This window comes from Aotus nancymaae, unplaced genomic scaffold, assembly GCF_030222135.1.
Source record: "Aotus nancymaae isolate 86718 unplaced genomic scaffold, 86718_ANA_hifiasm-v0.15.2.pri h1tg000108l, whole genome shotgun sequence".
Taxonomy (NCBI): domain Eukaryota; kingdom Metazoa; phylum Chordata; class Mammalia; order Primates; family Aotidae; genus Aotus; species Aotus nancymaae.
Window position 1 is genome coordinate 33,404,992 of NW_026988523.1, and position 18,241 is coordinate 33,423,232.

Here is an 18,241-nt window from a genome sequence, read left to right on the forward strand (position 1 = left end):
TTGATGTGTTCCACCTGATATGTTTTCACCAGATCCTGATTCCATGTAGAGGGCATGGAAGCTCCGTGTCTGCTGAGATCTTTCTCAAAGGATACAAAAGGAGTTGTATCCTTTATAATAAAACTGTGAGCCATTCTAACAAATTATCAAACTTGTTGGTCAGGAGTGTGGTTAGCCTGTCTATCCCTCAATTTGCAGCTATCATCTGAAGTGAGGACAGTCTTGTTGGGAACTGTGCCCTTAAAACTGTGGAGTCTGAGCTAACTCTGAATATTAATGTCAGAATTGCATTGTGGTATTGCCAAGGGTCAATCTATTAAAAAGATATAACAATTATAAACACATATGTACCTAATAACAGAGTCTCAAAATACATAAAGCAAAACCTGTCAGAATTCAAGAGGAAGAAATAGACAATTCAATAATAGTTGAAGAGAGCTTGTAGATAGTTGAATAGGTAGAGGTTCCCAGAGGGTGGCATGCCCAGGGAGGGCATGGAAGCTCCATGCCCCATACCTACATCTCACCCTATGTATCTCTTCACCTGTATCCTTTGTAATATCCTTTATAATAAACTGGTAAATATAAGTAAGTATTTCCCTGAGTTCTATGAGTCACTCCAGCAAATTAATTGAACCCAAAGAGGAGGTCAGGGAAAACCCAATTGGAGACCAGTTGGTCAGAAGTTCTGGTGGCCTGGATTTGCAACTTGTGTCTTAGGTAAGGGTAGTCTTGGGGATTGAGCCCTCAACCTGTGACATCTGACAGTAGCTCCAGGTAAATAGTGTCAGAATTGAATTGGAGCACACCCAGCTGGTATCTGCTGCTTGATGTGTGGGGGAAAAACCCCATACATTTGGTCACAGAAGTTGTCTTCTTTTTTTCTTCTTCCGTCTCTCATATTTTTCATGAAAAAGAAATCTTCTGTGCTGATTGTCGTCATGGTGGGGAAAAACAGTGTGAGAGTTTTTCTCGAACAATTGGTGTGATTGAGGTAGGATTTGATAGAATGGCACTGGCTTACAGAAACATGGTTTGGGACGAGAAAGGATAAAAGGGTGGGGGATGAGGAACCTTTAATTCCTGGGTGGCTACCTTGTCATCCATGGTATGACACTGCAGCTGTGCTGCATTCAGTTACTAAGGGTAAAAGTTAACCAGTGCAATTTAGAGATGGTGGTAGACTCATCGGTAGACCCTGTTCTTTTTTTTTTCTTTTTTTTTTTTTGAGACAGGGTCTCACTCTGTCACCAGGTCTGCACTGCTGGAGTGCAGTGGTGCAATCTTGGCTCACTGCAACTTCCACTTCCCAGGCTCAAGCGATCTTTCTACCTCAGCCTCCCTTGTAGCTGTGACTATAGGAGCATGTAACCGTGGTTGGCTAATCAAAAAAAAAAAAAATTTTTTTTGAGACAGTCTCACTTTGTTGCCCAAACTGGAGTGCAGTGATGTGATCTCAGTTCACTGCAACCTCCACCTCCTAGGTTCAAGTGATTCTCATACCTGAGCTTCCTGAGTAGCTGAACTCACAGGCATGTGCCACCACACCTGACTAATTTTTGTATTTTTAGTAGAGATGGGGTTTCACCATGTTGGCCAGTCTGGTCTCGAACTCCTGACCTCAAGTGACCCATCCATGTCAGCCTCCCAAAGTGCTGGGATTATAGGCATGAGCCACTGAGCCTGGCCTTAAATTTTTCATAGAGACAAGAACTCATTATATTACCCAGGCTGGTTGAAACCCTACTTTACTTTTTTTAATGTTGTCTGTTTGTTTATTTATTATTTATTTATTTTGAGACTGGGTTATGAGACTGGCTAATTTTTGTATTTTTGGTAGAGATGGGGTTTTGCCATGTTGCCCAGGCTAGTCTCAAACTCCTGGGCTCAAGTGATCCACCTGCCTCACCCTTCCAAAGTGCTGGGATTACAGGCATGAGCCACTGCATCCAGCCAGGACCCATATTTCTTTGAAAAAAAAAAAAAGAGAGAAAGAGAGATTTAAATTTAAGTTTGTTCTCTAACCACAATGGAATTAAGTTAGAAATCAGTAACAGGAAATCTAGAATATTCACAAATGTGTGGAAATTAAACAAAAAGCACTCCTAAATAAACAGTAAGTTGCCAGCTACAGTGGCCAGACTGGTCTTCAACTCCTGACCTCAGGTGATCCACCCACTTCAGCCTCCCAAAGTGTTAGGATTACAGACGTGAACCACAGCGCCTGGCCTAAAAATAAAATTAGAGAAAAAATTCCAATTATGATAGCATCAAAAAAGCAAATATTTAGGAATAAATCTAATAAAAGGAATGTAAAACTTGTATACTCTAAACAGAAAACATTGTTGAAAGAAATTAAAGATACGAATAAACAGAAAGATATCCATGTTCATAAATTGAAAAACAATATCATCAAAATGGCAACACTCTCCAAACTGATCTACAGATTCAATGCAATCCCTATCAAAATCTCTGCTGGTGTCTTTGCAGAAACTGACAAGCTGACCCTAAAAATTTATGTGGAAATGGAAGGAACCCAGAATAGCCAAAACAATCTTGAAAAAGAACAAAATTGCAAAATTCACACTTCCTAAACCTCAAAACTTACTACAAAGCTATAATGATCAAGATAGTGTGGTACTGGCATAATGACATACAGATCAATGGAATAGATTTCAGAGTCCAGAAATAAACTCTCATGTTTATGGTTAATAGATCTGCAATATGAATGCCAAGACAACTCAAGGGATAAGGAATAATCTTTCTAACAAATGATACTGGGTCAAATAGTTATCAGCATGCAAAAAAAAAAAAATGAAGTTAGGCTGGGAGCAGTGGCTCACACTTGTAATCCTAGCACTTTGAGAAGCCAAGGCACATGGGTCATTTGAGGTCAGGAGTTCAAGACCAGCCTGGCCAACATGGTGAAACCCCATCTCTATTAAAAACACAAAAATTTGCCGGATGTGGTGGCAGGCACCTGTAATCCCAGCTACTCGGGAGGCTGAGGCGTGAGAATCACTTGAACCTGAGAGGCAGAGATTGCAGTGAGCCGAGATCACACCACTGCATTCCAGCCCAGGCAACAGAGCAAGACTCAGTCTTTAAAAAAAAAAAAACCACACACACACACACACACACACACACACACACACACACACACAAATGAAGTTAGATGCCTACCTCACACCATAAAAATGAACTCAAAGTGGATCAGAGAGCTAAATGTAAGAGCTAAAACTATAAACTCATAGAATAAATCAAAGGCATAAATCTTCCTGCCCTTGGATTAGGCAATGATTTCTTAGATATAACACCTAAAGTACAAACAACAACTATAGTAATGAAATTGATAAATTGGATATATTAAAGTTAAAAACTTTGTGTTTCAAAAGATGTCATCAGAAAAGTGAGGCCAAGCATGGTGGCTCATGCCTGTAATCCCAGCACTTTGGGAGGCTGAGGCTGGAGGATCACTTGAGGCCAGGAATTTGAAACCAGCCTGGGCAATATAGCAAGACTTCATCTCGACAGAAAAAAAAAAATTAGCTGGGTGTGGTAGCATGTGCCTGTAGTCCCAGCTACTTGGGAGGCAGAGGTGACAGGATAGATAGTTTGAGCCCAGGAGTTGGAAGTTACAGTGACCTATGATCATGTCATTGTACTCCAGCCTGAGTGACAAAGTGAGACCTTGTGTCTTAAAAAAAAAAAAGTAAAAGATAACCCATGTGATGAGAGAACATTTTTGCAAATCATATATCTGAAAAGAGACTTGTATGTAGAATATATGAAATGAAGAACTCTTACAACCAATAAAAAGACATATAATTCAATTTAAAATTGGCAAAGAATCTGAATATGCATTTGTCAAAAGAGGATACACAAACGTCCAATAAGCACATAAAAAGATATAAAACATAGGCCAGGGACAGTGGCTCATGCCTGTAATCCCTGTAATCCCAACACTTTGGGAGGCTGAGGTGGGTGGATCACCTGAGGGGGAGTTTGAGACCAGCCTAGTCAACATGGTGAAACCCTGTTTTTACTAAAAATAGAAAAATTAGCTAGGCATGGTGGCACACGCCTATAATCCCAGCTACTCAGGAGGATTAGGCAGGAAAATCACTTGAACCCAAAACGCGGAGGTTGCATTGAGCCGAGATCGCACCACTTCACTCCAGTCTGGGTGAAAGAGTGAAACTACATCTCAAAAAAAAATAAATAAATACACACACACACACACACACACACACACATACATATATAATACCCAACATAATTAGACAGTGGGAAATACAAATCAAAACCACAATGAGATACCACTTTATACCCACTAGAAAGGCTACAATCAAAATGACAAATAATAGCAATCATTGGCAAAGACATGGAGAAACTGGAAGCCTCATATACCGCTAGTGGAAATGTAAAATAGTGCAGCCACTTTGGAAACAGCTGGAAGTTCTTAAAAAGGCTAAGTATGGGCCGGGCGCGGTGGCTCAAGCCTGTAATCCCAGCACTTTGGGAGGCCGAGGCGGGTGGATCACGAGGTCAAGAGATCGAGACCATCCTGGTCAACATGGTGAAACCCCGTCTCTACTAATACAAAAAATTAGCTGGGCATGGTGGCGCGTGCCTGTAATCCCAGCTACTCAGGAGGCTGAGGCAGGAGAATTGCCTGAACCCAGGAGGCGGAGGTTGCGGTGAGCCGAGATCGCGCCATTGCACTCCAGCCTGGGTAACGAGCGAAACTCCGTCTCAAAAAAAAAAAAAAAAAAAAAAGGCTAAGTATGGAATTAACGTACAAACCATCAATTCCACTCTTATCTATATACACAAGAGAAATGAAAACATATATTCACACAAAAACTTGTACATATATTCACACAAAAACTTGTACATGAATGTTCATGGCAGCATTATTCATAATAGCCAAAGGTGGAAACAACACAATATCCATCAACTGATGACTGGATAAACAAAATGTAATATATCTATACAATGGAATATTATTTAGCCATAAAAATGCACTATGGATTCAGGCTACCATATGAATGAAACTTGAAAACTTGCGAAATGAAAGAAGCCGGGAAATGGAGGAAATAGGAAGTGACTGCTAATGGGTATGGAGTTTCTTTTGAAGAAAATGAAAATGATATGAAGTTAGATAGCAGCGATGGTTGCACGACTTTGATCTGAACAGTTTAAAAGGGTGGTCTGCTGGGCACAGTAGCTCACACCTCTAATATCAGCACTTTGTGAGGCTGAGGTGGGTGGATCCCTTGAGCCCAGGAGTTTGAGACCAGCCTGGGCAACATGGTGAAACCCCATCTCTACTAAAAATACAAAAAATTAGCCAGTATGGTGGCACACACCTATAGTCTCAGCTAATTGGGAGGTTGAGGTGGGAAAATCACCTAACTGGGGAAAGTTGAGGCTGCAGTGAGCCATGATAGTGCCATGCACTCCAGCCTGGGTGACTGGAGTGAGACCCTGCCTCCAAAAAAATTAAAAAAAGGGTAGACTATATCTCAATTTAAAAATAAATATATGCTAGTGTGTATGTCAATAGGGTGATGGACAGTCATGTCTGCAACTTACTCTCAAATAGTTCAGGGAAAAAAGTTCTTTTCTTGTAACTTGTCTGTAAATTTGAATTATTTCAAATAAAAAGAAAAATGCCATTGAATGCCAATGATGTTTTAGGGGTAACTTTTATTCTGCTCCACTCAGAGTGCTTTAAAAAAAGTAACTCTTTCATAAACTTCAAATAATACTTAATGTGAAGTCTGACTCTAAAAAATATGGGTTCACAACCTATAACATCCCATACCGTTGTTCTTCATAATAAAAGGCAGTATAGCATAAATAACATCTGCTCTGGAGTCAGATAGAATGTGTTCTTTTCTAGCTTTATGACTGGGAAAATTAATCAACTTTTAGGAGGCTTGGCTTTCTCATCTGGAAAATGAGAATAACTAATTGATTGCTCTGTTCTGCATAGGCTACGTAATGACTTATATGCTCCCAGGCTTAGACCTGTACTCAACATTGTATATTATATAATCTGATGTTCTACTTTGTAGGATAGATAACTCATTTATTTTTCATACCCTGTTGCCTACTTAATAGCTACATTATTATCACTATTCTTCATGATTGGTTTGGAGAAGAGGTAAATTTTATTACTTATTAATATTCTTAATAAAAGATTTGGTAGGGAAGGATATCAGCAAAATTTAGAAGTTATTTAGATAGATCTCAATTATCTACTGCCATAATCACAAGCTGATTATGTATTTAAGTATAGTAAACAAGTGTAGCCAATTCTAATCTAATTTAATTACCTCTTCTCAGACACTATCAGAAAATGAGTAATGAATATACAGTTCATTCAATGTTGATAAGTGGAGAAATGGGAACCCTTGTGCATTGTTGGTAAGAATGTAAAATGGTACAGCTGCTGTGGAAAACAGTGTGGCGGTTCCTCAAAAAATCAAAAATAGAATTACCGTATGATCTGGCAATTCCATTTCTGGATATATACCTCAAAGAATTCCAGATTCTATCTCTAAAGCATGGAAGAAAAAAGTGCCAACTTAGTTGGAAACATACTCTGTACTTACCAGTTGTTTTTTGTGCTGTGGCAGAGGACATGGCTGGGCACCAGCTGGTACCTTGTATACTGGTGTTACTGACATACTAGCAGGGTGGGCACATATGAAGCGAATCTGCAAAACCTCTACAGCTGGACTAGGGTTCAGGACACCTGGGTGATTTCCAATTTGGAATGTGAGAACCTTTAAGGAAATATCAGAGCAAGAGATAATTGTGGGTAGATACTTGATGTCAGTCATGCCAATATAAATGTGTTAGAATAACTCAAATTCCAGTATAGAGAGTCCCTTTCGACATTATAATCCAGCAAATCCCTTAAAGGCATTATATTTCTTAATTATCTATGCTAAAAGGCATTAATAATACCATGAAAATTTGAAAACAAGTGGAACATTAGAAAAAAATCTAGGTCAGCACAATGGTTCATGCCTATAATCCCAGCACTTTGGGAGTTTGAGGTGGAGGATCACTTGAGCCTAGGAGTTCAAGATTATCTTGGGCAACATAGTGAGACCCCATCTCTACAAAAAATTTAAAAATTAGCCAGGCATGGTGGTGCATGCCTGTAGTCCCAGCTACTTGGGAGACTGAGGCAGGAGGATTGCTTGACCCAGGAGGTCAAGGCTACAGTGAGCCATGTTCATGCCACTGTACTCCAGCTTAGGCAACTGAGTGAGACCCTGTCTCAATTAAAAAAAAAAAAAAATCTAACTTTGACTGAGTGTGGTGGTGCGCACTTGTGATCTCAGTGACTCGAAGTCTGAGGCAGGAAAATTGCTTACTACGCCTAGGAGTTGGAGACCAGCCCAAGCAACATAGCGAGACCCTGTCTCAGAAAAAAAAAATCTTTGACCAATTACTTCAGTCTTTTCCTCCACCAAATATTTTGTTACTACTTAATAAAACGTGAAAAAACTAATTTATGTTTCAACTTGTCTGTAGTAGAAGTACTAATGAATAACAGAATGTGGAAACAGAAAGAAGTTAGGAAACTTCAAATGGGGGTTAATTAGGCCCCAAATCACTAACAGCTCACTCAACAAACTAGGAAAAGGAAACTATCTCAACATAATAAAAGCCTTATATGAAAAACCCACAGCTAACATCATACTCAATAGCAAAAGACTGATTCAAAAAATGGGCAAAGGTCCGGCACGATGGCTCATGCCTGTAATCCCAGCACTTTGGGAGGCCAACGCGGTGGATCATCTGAGGTCAGGAGCTCGAGACAGCCTGGCCAACATGGTGAAACCCTGTCTCTACTAAAAATACAAAAATTAACCAGGCATGGTGGCATGCACCTGTAGTCCCAGCTACTCAGGAGGTTGAGGCAGGAGAATTACTTCAACCCTGGAAGTGGAGGCTACAGTGAGCTGGGATTGTGCCACTGCACTCCAGCCTGGGCAACAGAGCAAGACTCCGTCTCAAAACAAGAAAAAGTGCAAAGGATTTGATTCTTCAAAGAAGATACAGATGGCCAAAGATATGAAAAGATGCTCAACATCGCTAATCATAAAGAAAATGCAAATCAAAACTATAATGAGATACCACCTCATACCCATTAGGATGGCTACTATAAAAAAAAGAAAATAAGGCCAGGTGTGGTAGCTCATGCCTGAATCCCAAGCACTTTGGGAGGCCAAGACTGCAGCATTACACTCTAGCCTGGGTGACAAGGGTAAAACTCTGTGTCAAAAAAAAAAAAAAAAACCCTGAAAATAACAAGTGTTGGTGAGGTTCTGAAGAAATGGAAACCCTGTGCACTGCTGGTAGAACAGGATCTCACTATATTGCTCAGGCTGACCTTGAATTCCTGGCCTCAAATGATCCTCCTGCCTTGATTTCCCAAAGTGCTAGGATTACAGGGGTGAGCCACTGTGCCCAGCCTCAGAGTTTCAGTTTCATAAGATGAAAGGAGATGGACGGTAGTGATGGCTGTACAAGATTATGAATGTACTTAATACTATTGAACTGTACACTTAAAAAATTATTAAGATGGTAATTTTATGTATATTTTACCACAGTAAAAAATTTAGGGAAAAAAGGAAGTAATTATCCCTGAGATTACTAATAGCTAGTTATATATACAGTAAGGTTCACTACAAATATTAGAAAGAAACCTATGCAGTGAGCTATGATCATTCCACTACACTCCAGCCTGGGCAGCGGAGTGAGACACTGTCTCTAAAAAATAAAGTAAATAAATGAAATAAAATAGAATGAAGTTTAATTTATTACAGCACAGTTTTTACCAAGTTAAAATCTTACATTGATTCCCTTATGTGCTGGTTAGCTGTGCTGTTTCACAGTGATACCTTGAATTCTCAAGCCTAGTAAAACTGCAAATCTTTGTTACTGATTCTGATAGAAGCACAGCACAGCTGTGAATGAAAACCATGCAAATTCATCAGTACCTCTAAAAATAACTTAAACTCAGCTGGGTGAGTGGTTTATGCCTCTAATCCCAGCACTTTGGGAGGCCAAGGTGGGCAGATCTCTTGATTTCAGGAGTTTGAGACCAGCCTGGCCAACATGGTGAAATCCTGTCTATACAAAAAAACACAAAAATTAGCTGGGTTGGGCATGGTGGTATGTGCCTGTAATCCTAGCTACTCAAGAGGCTGAGACATGAGAATTGCTTGAACCCAGGAGGCAGAGGCTGCAGTGAGCCGAGATTGCCCCACTGCACTCCACCTTGGCCAACAGAGTGAGACCCTGTCTCTAAATAAATAAAAATAATTAAAAATAATTCAACGGATAGAGGGCAACATATTTATTATTCTTATAATTGTAGATCTAATTAGTTCCTCAAAATTGCTAACCATAGATAATACTTTAAAGTTTCCCCTTCCTTGAATTCTTGAATGTGGGAAACCAAATATCAAGTCTACAAAACTAGGAAATGAATTATAATGATAAAGTGATTGCAAGTAATGTGAAATAAGCTTATTACTAAAAAATACCTTGTTTAGTTTATGAACTGCTGGAATTCTCAGATGAGCAAACTGAAACTTTTGGGTACATATTTTTTTTCTTTTCTTTTATTTTGAGACGGAGTTTCGCTCTTATTACCCAGGCTGGAATGCGATGGCGCGATCTCGGCTCACCGCAACCTCCGCCTCCTGGGTTCAAGCAATTCTCCTGCCTCAGCCTCCTGAGTAGCTGGGATTACAGGCGCACGCCACCATGCCCAGCTAATTTTTTTGTATTTTTAGTAGAGACGGGGTTTCACCATGTTGACCAGGATGGTCTCGATCTCTTGACCTCGTGATCCACTTGCCTCGGCCTCCCAAAGTGCTGGCATTATAGGCATGACCCACCGCGCCCGGCACCTTTGGGTACATTTTAAGGACAATAAGGTTTTAGAAAAAAGAATCCTTTGATCAATAATTAGGATTTTCCTATTTAGTCCATAAACTAAATTCAGTGGAAAAGGAATGGCTGAAAGTACAAAGGATTTGGAGTATTATACTAAAGAAAATGTTATAAAAAGACTGTTTTCCTACTTGTTCCCCTAAATCCAGGCATTGGACCCGGTAGATGTACTGGTTCTGTTTTCTCTTAGAGGGCAGCCACACTTGTGCTATTCCAATCTTCTCCGTCTTCTCCACGCTCAATTCAAAAAAAAATCGGGAGGGCTCCAAGATCCATGGATGAGGACCCCCTTCAAATACCATTTCCTTCACAGAGTGCCATGTCACCAATGCCACTTCCACAGGATTTAGAGCCTGATGACATTTAAAGAAATAAATCCCTGATTGGTTAGGGAATTCAATGATTTTCTAAAGTGAAACACTTGTTATCTGAATATGCTGCAAATGATGTTAAACTTAATTCCCAAATTAAGAGATAGGTATGCCATGCCTCTCACTTGGAATGCTTCGCAACCTAATTTAGATCCTCCCTATCATTCAAACCTATTATGTTACTTTATCCATTAATTTGTTTCCAGTCATTCTAGACCACACCATTTCTGCATCCTCTAAGCTCTTACAGTATTTATCTCTACATTCATTTGTATACTGTTAATTTCCTAATGTTATTACATGTGTCAAATGCTATGTATAAATCTAATAATTTTTGTTTTCTCTAGTAATATAAACTCCTTAAGAGGAGTCAGTATCTTATACCTAATTTGTTTTAGTATTTCTCTTTCTCACTGGGATTTAGTACAATGTTGTGCACAGAAAAGGTATTGTATAAATAACTGCGTAAGCATCTTTTCAGGTTAGAAAATGAAAAATAAGATGCATAAGCATTTTAAACTGATATTTTACTAAAATATCAAAGAATTTCTGCCCTAAACATATAAAAATACATGCATACACTTAACCATATTTCTCCAAGAACTTTATAAGCTAAGAAGTAGACAAGATAGGTATTACTCAATTCAGTATACAGAGGAATTGTATCGCATGTATAGATGAGAAAACTGGCATTAGGGAAATTAAGTATTCTCAAACTGTAGGTTATTTTTGTATGGGACACAATATCCACACAGTGACTAAGTTGTAAAATTATACCTTAAGTTCTGGGGTACATGTACAGAACGTGCAGGTTTGTTACATAGGTATACACGTGTCACAGTGGTTTGCTGCATCCATCAACCCATCATCTACATTAGGTATTTCTCCTAATGCTATCCCTCCCTTAGCCCCTGACCCCCTGATAGGCCCTGGTGTGTGATGTTCCTCTCCCTGTGTCCATGTGTTCTTATTGTTCAACTCCCACTACAGTGACTAAGTTTTAAAATGAAGTAGAGAGTTGAAGCAATTATTCTAAAAATGTAAGCAAACTATGCTTTCTTTCTGGAACTGTTCAGTCATATTTATTATTGAGTACTATTAACACTGAATATTCCTATCCCTGATGGTAGTATTCTCTTAAATAATGTATATATAATTCAAAAAATATTCACTGATGGCCTACTGAGGATACAGTAATAGAAATTCAAATAAAGTCATGTCTCACAGGGGAGCCCACAATCTGAAAAAGACAGACTCAGAGTATGTAAAGAGTATAATAAGTGCTACAAAAAGGGCGTGGTGGCTCACACCTGTAATCCCAGCACTTTGGGAGGCTGAGGCAGGAGAATCACTTGGAGACAGAGGTTGCAGTGAGCCAAGATTGTGCCATTGCACTCCAGCCTGGGCAACAAGAGCCAAACTCAGCCTCAGGAAAAAAAAAAAAAAGACATATTACAGAGTGCTATACAAGATTTTGGCCCACCAAGGTGGATCACACCTGTAATCCCAGCACTTTGGGAGGCTGAGGCAGGTGGATCACTTGAGCCCAGGAGTTTGAGACCAGCCTGGCCATCATGGCAAAACCCCGTGTCTACTAAAAATACAAAAATTAGCTGAGAATCACGGTGGGTACCTGTAATCCCACCTACTAGGGAGGTTGAGGCACAAGAATCACCTGAACTCGGGAGGTGGAGGTTGCAGTTAGCCATGACTGCACCACTGCACTCCAGCCGGGGCAACAGAGTGAGACTCTGTCTCAAAAAAAAAAAAAAAGTTTTTGACAGAAGAAATTAACGGAAGAAAAAAAAAAGAAATTAACTGAAGAAATAAACACAGAGGTCTCATAAATGGCCTTTCTGAAAAAGCAAAACAAATTATTCCTTTTTCTTAGATGTATAGTCCAAAATTAAATGGACCAACTGAATTGAGCTGATAATGTAAAAGGACAAATTGAGAACTGCAACATGTAATGAAACACAGTAATGGTAACAAAGGTAAAATACACGTATTTTTAAACATTCTTTTTCATCAGGCCAGGGAAAGACACATGACTAATGTAGTGTAGAAAAAAAAATCATCATCTTTCTTTCTTTTAAGAATGACTTTCGGCCGGGCGCGGTGGCTCACGCATATAATCCCAGCATTTTGGGAGGCCGAGGCGGGTGGATCACCAGGTCAAGAGATCGAGACAATCCTGGTCAACATGGTGAAACCCCGTCTCTACAAAAAAAAAAAAAAAGAATGACTTCCATTCAGGGAGATCTGATTTGTGGATACTCAATGTATATAAAATAAGCTTAAGGATAATGATAAAAGTAAGAAAAAAACTAATGAAACTTTACAGTAAGCCACAGCCAAGGACTTTCATTTAATTAGTGCTTGGCTGTGGCTCATCAAGTAGGATGACTCACCCACCAAAGGAACTAGTGAAATATACTTGAGCCATATATTTAATATATATGCTATACAATGTACAATGAAGCCAACTTAAAATGCAAATTTGAATGAGTAATTCCTCTTTTTTCTTTTAATTAAGAACTTACTTTACTTCTTTCATTAGTGTTAACATTTTTCCCTGTGGGTGCTCCTTATTCCAAGAGGCATTGAGTCAGGATTTGTCAGTATCTATTAGCAAGAACTTGTAGATACTAATTTTAGCTCCTGCTGGCATCAAATAGGATGTAGAAAGCAAGCCAGTCTCTATCCTATCCACTTTTATTTTGAACTGTTGCAAGGTCCTTGGAGTGTCACTTTTCTGGCTGGAAACCTCTGGCTGGTGGTGCTTTTGCCCAAGTTTTGTTTGGACCCACTAGGCTTGTTCCATCCACTCAGCCTGGCAGGCTGCGCTTGGCTCATGCTACCAGCCTGGATGCCACATCTGCCAAGGGTGAGCCAGGCATGGAGTGGCAACAGGTGTGTGAGTGAGTGAGCATGGGGTCCAGCCACTGGACACAGTCAGGCAGACCAGTTGCTGCAGCGGGGTGGGCAGCTCCAGGTGCTGGCATGGGCACTGGCTCTCTGCAAGCCTATGGCTAGATCAGGTGCACTGCAAGCAACTTCCACAGCTGCCACTGGGGAACACAGTGGTGCCTGGAAGCTTGGAGACTCCAGGAGCCACAGGGCCCCAAAGAGGGAGTCACAGCCCTGGCTTGGGGAGCTCCCAGGGCTTGGCTCCCTGAAGAGTCACAGTTCTTCTCTCCTTCTCTTCACCCACGTGGTGAGCAAGGGGCGTGTTTCAGCCTTGTTTGTGTTATAGCTCTTTCAGCCCTGCCATTGGGCAGGTCCCAAGTTTTTATCCTGCGTCCAGGAACAATAAGGTATGCAAACAAGTGGAGGGTGAGCAAGGTGAAGAAGAGCTTTACTGAGTAATAGAATAGCTTAGAGGAGGCCCTGGAGTGGGTAGTACCTCTCTGCAGCTGGTCATCCCAACGTATGCAGCTCTCAGCAGAGAGGAGACCTGGGTTGTCTCCTCTCTGTAGCTGGGTGTATGATGTCTGCTCAGCTCTAGCTAAGTCTGGAGCTTTTATGGGCATCAGAGGAGAGGAAGTGTACACTGATTGGTCCATGGGCAGCCATGGGTGGGCCCAGAAAAGGCATCATAAATTCCCACTCTGGTCTGTGGAAATGGCAGCCTGGACCCCAGCCTTCAGGCCCTACCTGGCCCAAAGGTAGGGCCTCACCAGGGACTGCACCTTCTGCCCAGGAACCTGTCTGCCTCCTGCTGCTGTTCATGGCATCCAGGCTGTAGGTGCCAAGGGGCACCTTCAGGCCAGTGCTGAGCTGCCCTCAGTTCCCTCTTGGCTTCTCTCCTATGCTCATTGGTTCTCAAAGTCTGGAGGGGGCCAAGGCAGCAGGGGCCTAGCATGTCAAAACTGGCCCAAGCATGTGCACATCTGGCTAGATTGTGACAGCACCCAGGCTCTGCCCAACTTTGCTCTAAGACTGACGGCAGGGAGAAGCCAGGCAGCAGGAGCAGGCAGAGGGGGCCTTCCTGGGCCCCCTTGCACTCTTGTGCAAGGATGCTTGAGTTCGCAACTGCCATTTGAGTGGCTGCAATTGTACAGCAAGGGTATGGTGGGGCTGGGGCAGTGATGCAGCTTCTGCTTGCTCAGTGGAGCAGGAGGCCTCGGTCTGCAGCCATGAGTTGGGCTGCACCCAGGGAGCTCCTGCCCCACCAACTCAGAAGGAGTGGGGCTCCCAGGGCTCCCACTTGGCCTCAGCTCTAAATGGCTCCACGGAGTGTGCAGCCATACCTGCCTGCACCTCCTTGCTGCAGCTGATGTGATGGCAGCAGCTGCTCCAGACAGGCTGCTACTGCCTCAGAACCACGTATCATCATACTATCTCCATTATAATGAATCAGTCTTTAGGGCACAATATAATGGCTTCTGTGCTTAAAATCCATAAGTATATAGCGTAAAAGATGATTGACTTCCTTCCATAGGATAGAAATTATCTTTCAGAGTTCTTCAAAAGGGAGTATGCTAATATATCAGTCTTGGTATTTAGAGAGATACAGGCATATGTAAAAATTCAGATACCACCTTAAGATTAGCATACTTTGTGAACTTTTCTGTATATATTTTATGCCTCAGTAAAAAAGAAGGGGAATATCTAAAACTTTCTGATACAACTTAAAGATATTCCTGTGATAGAAGCATGAAAGAGTAAACTCCCTGGAGACTTAGGTTTGAGGAGAGAGCTATAGATCTAAAAACAAAAGAATGGTAAGTAAAGAGAATATAAATATCATTGATCCTTAGTAGAGACCACAGATAGCTAGCAAGCCCATGTGGACATAATTGAGTCCATTAAAAGAAATGCCAGTTCGTTACCATGAAATATCTTACCTTTAGGGGTTCATAAGCAGCAAATGTGGCACTGCTCTCCAAGTACTCTTCACATTCATTCACACTTACTGTTACCAGAGTATGACCGAGTGATTTAGCTGCCATATATATACTGGAACAATGCATTGGTCCAGGTCTTTGAATACCTGTAAATAAAAAAAAACATGATCTTGGCAGGGTGTGGTGGCTCAGGCCTGTAATCCCAGAACTTTGGGAAGCTGAGGCAGGCAGAGTGCTTGAGCTCAGAAGTTCAAGACCAGCCTGGGTAACATGGCAAAACCCCATCTCTATAAAATATAAAAAAATTATCCAGGCATGGTGGCATACACTTGTAGACCCAGATACCCAGGAGGCTGAAGAAGGAGGATAGTTTGAGTCCAGGAGGTCGAGGCTGCAGTGAGTCATGATTGTGCTACTACACTCCAGCCTGGGCAACAGAGTAAGACCCTGCTTTAAAAAAAAAACCCCAAAACAAATATAATTTCATGGGGTAACAAGCAGTTAATTCTAAAGGAAATTAAGCTACAGAAATATAAGAATTTTAATACAATCTTGGCCGGGTGCGGAGGCTCACGCCTGTAATCCCAGCACTTTGGGAGGCTGAAGCAGGTGGATCACCTGAAGTCAGGGGTTCGAGACCAGCCAGGCCAACATGGCAAAACCCCATCTCTACTAAAAATACAAAAATTAGTTGGGCATGGTAGCAGGCACCTGTAATCCCAGCTACTTGGGAGGCTGAGGCAGGGAGAATTGCTTGAACCTGGGAGATGGAGGTTGCAGGGGCCAAGATGTGCCACTGCAGCCCAGCCTGGGCGACAATAGCAAGACTCCATCTCAAAAAAAACAAACCAAAATAAAACAAAACCACCTTGATCTCTTACATTAACCATTAGGCCCTTTATATCAAGTTGATATAAAAATCTGTTATTTCTATTGAGAAACATGTATGAGATACAGTTCTATGTACAGTGAGAATATGTATATATATACACATACATATATGAACAAAGATCCTGACCCTCAAGCATTTATAGTTTCAAGGGGAAAGTGAACATGTAAATAATTCACTTAAAACATTAATAGAAAGTGATAAATACTATAGAAGTCTAGAAAATAGATTATTTCAAGCTGGAGAGATCAAGGAAAGTTTAAAGAATCTCAGGCTGAGAAAAAAGAATGAACAAAGAAATACAAATGAGATATAAATGAGAATATGAGAGATATATATGAGAGAATTTAAAGTAGTTGATTTAGCTGGGCATGGTGGCTCACGCCTGTAATCCCAGCACTTTCGGAGGCTGAGGTGGGCGGATCACTTGAGGTCAGGAGTTCGAGACCAGACTGGACAACATGGTGAAACTACTAAACTACTACTAAAAATACAAAAATTAGCCAGGTGTGGTGGCATGTGCATGTAGGCCCAGCTAACTTGGGAGGCTGAGGAATGAGAATTGCTTGACCCTGGAAGGCGGAGGTTGCAGTGAGTCAAGATGGAGCTACTGCATCCCAGCCTGGGTGACAGAGTGAGATTCTGTCTCAAAAAAAAACCCCAAAAAACCAAAACAAAACAAAAAAATAAAAATAAAAATAAATAAAGTACTTGATTTAGTTAGAACCATATATGAAGCAAAAGTATGAAATAATGAAAAGTAGATTGGGTTATATTGTAGAGGGATCTTGAATACCAAACTAAAAGATTTTGGCTCCATTTCACTGGCAATAAGTCTTTCAGAATTTTTGAGCAGAAAAAGTAATATCAAAGTTGAGTTCATGAAGATCCATCTGGTAGCCAGAGGTAAGAACAGTCAGAAGGATTTTGTTGTCCCACATGGGAAATAAGGATCTAAAAATTAGAAGAGATACTCTGAGGAGAAAAAAGAGAGATGTGAGAGTATGTATGTATGTATGTATACATGCAGCATAATGAGCAAAGGCAAAATAAAAGTCCAATTTGATACCAAGCCTACAGATGTAAGAATTAAATAGTTAATGTATAAAAAGTATGCAGAACAGAGTTTGGCAAAGAGTAAATGCTAAGAAAATCTTAGATGTTACTACTGTCATTATACTGATGAAAAAACAATGGGAATCAGGATCAAATATGAAGTTCAATAGCAGGAAAGAATGTTGACTTTTATGAATAGTTTATTCATATTTTCTGTTTTATTAGAAAAACATTTTATCCTTTTTCAGTAAATTTAATGTATGCATATATTAAATGGCTTTACATTCCTCTTTGAAAGACATAAGTACGTATATTAGGAAAAGAAAGAAGAAAAGAGCTTGAGGCTAGAAAGGGAAAACCTAACTGTGAACTAAAATCTGATACTGAGCTTGCTCTTATAATCCCAGCTACTTGAAAGGCTGCGATTGGATAGCTTGGGCCCAGGAGTTCGAGGTTACAGTGATCTATGATTGCACCACTGCACTCCAGCCTGGGTGACACAGCAAGACCCTGTCTCTAATAATAATTATAATAAAAATAAAAACTGGCCGGGTGTGGTGGCTCACACCTGTAATCCCAGCACAGAGGCCGAGGCAGGCAGATCACCTGAGGTCAGTCATTCAAGACCAGCCTGGCCAACATGGTGAAACCCCATCTTTACTAAAAGTACAAAAATTAGCCAGGCGTGGTTGTAGGCGTCTGTAATCCCAGCTACTTGGGAGGTAGAGGCAGGAGAATCGCTTGAACCCGGGAGGCAGAGGTTGCAGTGAGCCGAGATCCACTGCACTCCAGCCTGGGTGACAAAAGTGAGACTCTGTCTCAAAGCAAATAAACAAACAAACAAACAAACAAAAACTGGTATCATCCAGCTACAATGTTATTCAATTTCTGTGCCTTTGTTTCTATATCTGTAAAATGAGGAGTATAACACTTACTACAAGGCATTTGATGAAATAAAAGTGTTATAAAGAAAAGTAAAATGTGAATTCAGACTATAATTGGCAGTTTCTGAATTGTCGATTGCTTCCTTAAAGACAAAGGATGTAATATGTTACAGTGGTAAAGTTAAAGATACATAAAGACAA

The 18,241-nt window shown here is 40.7% G+C and overlaps 1 protein-coding gene across 16 annotated transcripts in view; it reads right to left on the reverse strand.

Annotated features, from left to right (window-relative positions):
• Positions 1-18,241, reverse strand: part of NUP210L (nucleoporin 210 like) — a 135,970-nt gene that overhangs the window by 72,140 nt on the left and 45,589 nt on the right. For all 16 annotated transcript variants that reach the window (XR_010340294.1, XM_064370404.1, XM_064370402.1 and 13 more), the window contains 3 exons: positions 15,212-15,357; positions 10,122-10,343; positions 6,624-6,797 (listed from right to left, as the gene is read on the reverse strand). Coding sequence is in view for 15 of the 16 variants with exons in the window: in XM_064370404.1 (XP_064226474.1) it covers positions 6,624-6,797; positions 10,122-10,343; positions 15,212-15,357 (542 nt within the window). In the remaining variant the exon portion in view is untranslated. The remainder of the gene's footprint in view (positions 1-6,623; positions 6,798-10,121; positions 10,344-15,211; positions 15,358-18,241) is intronic.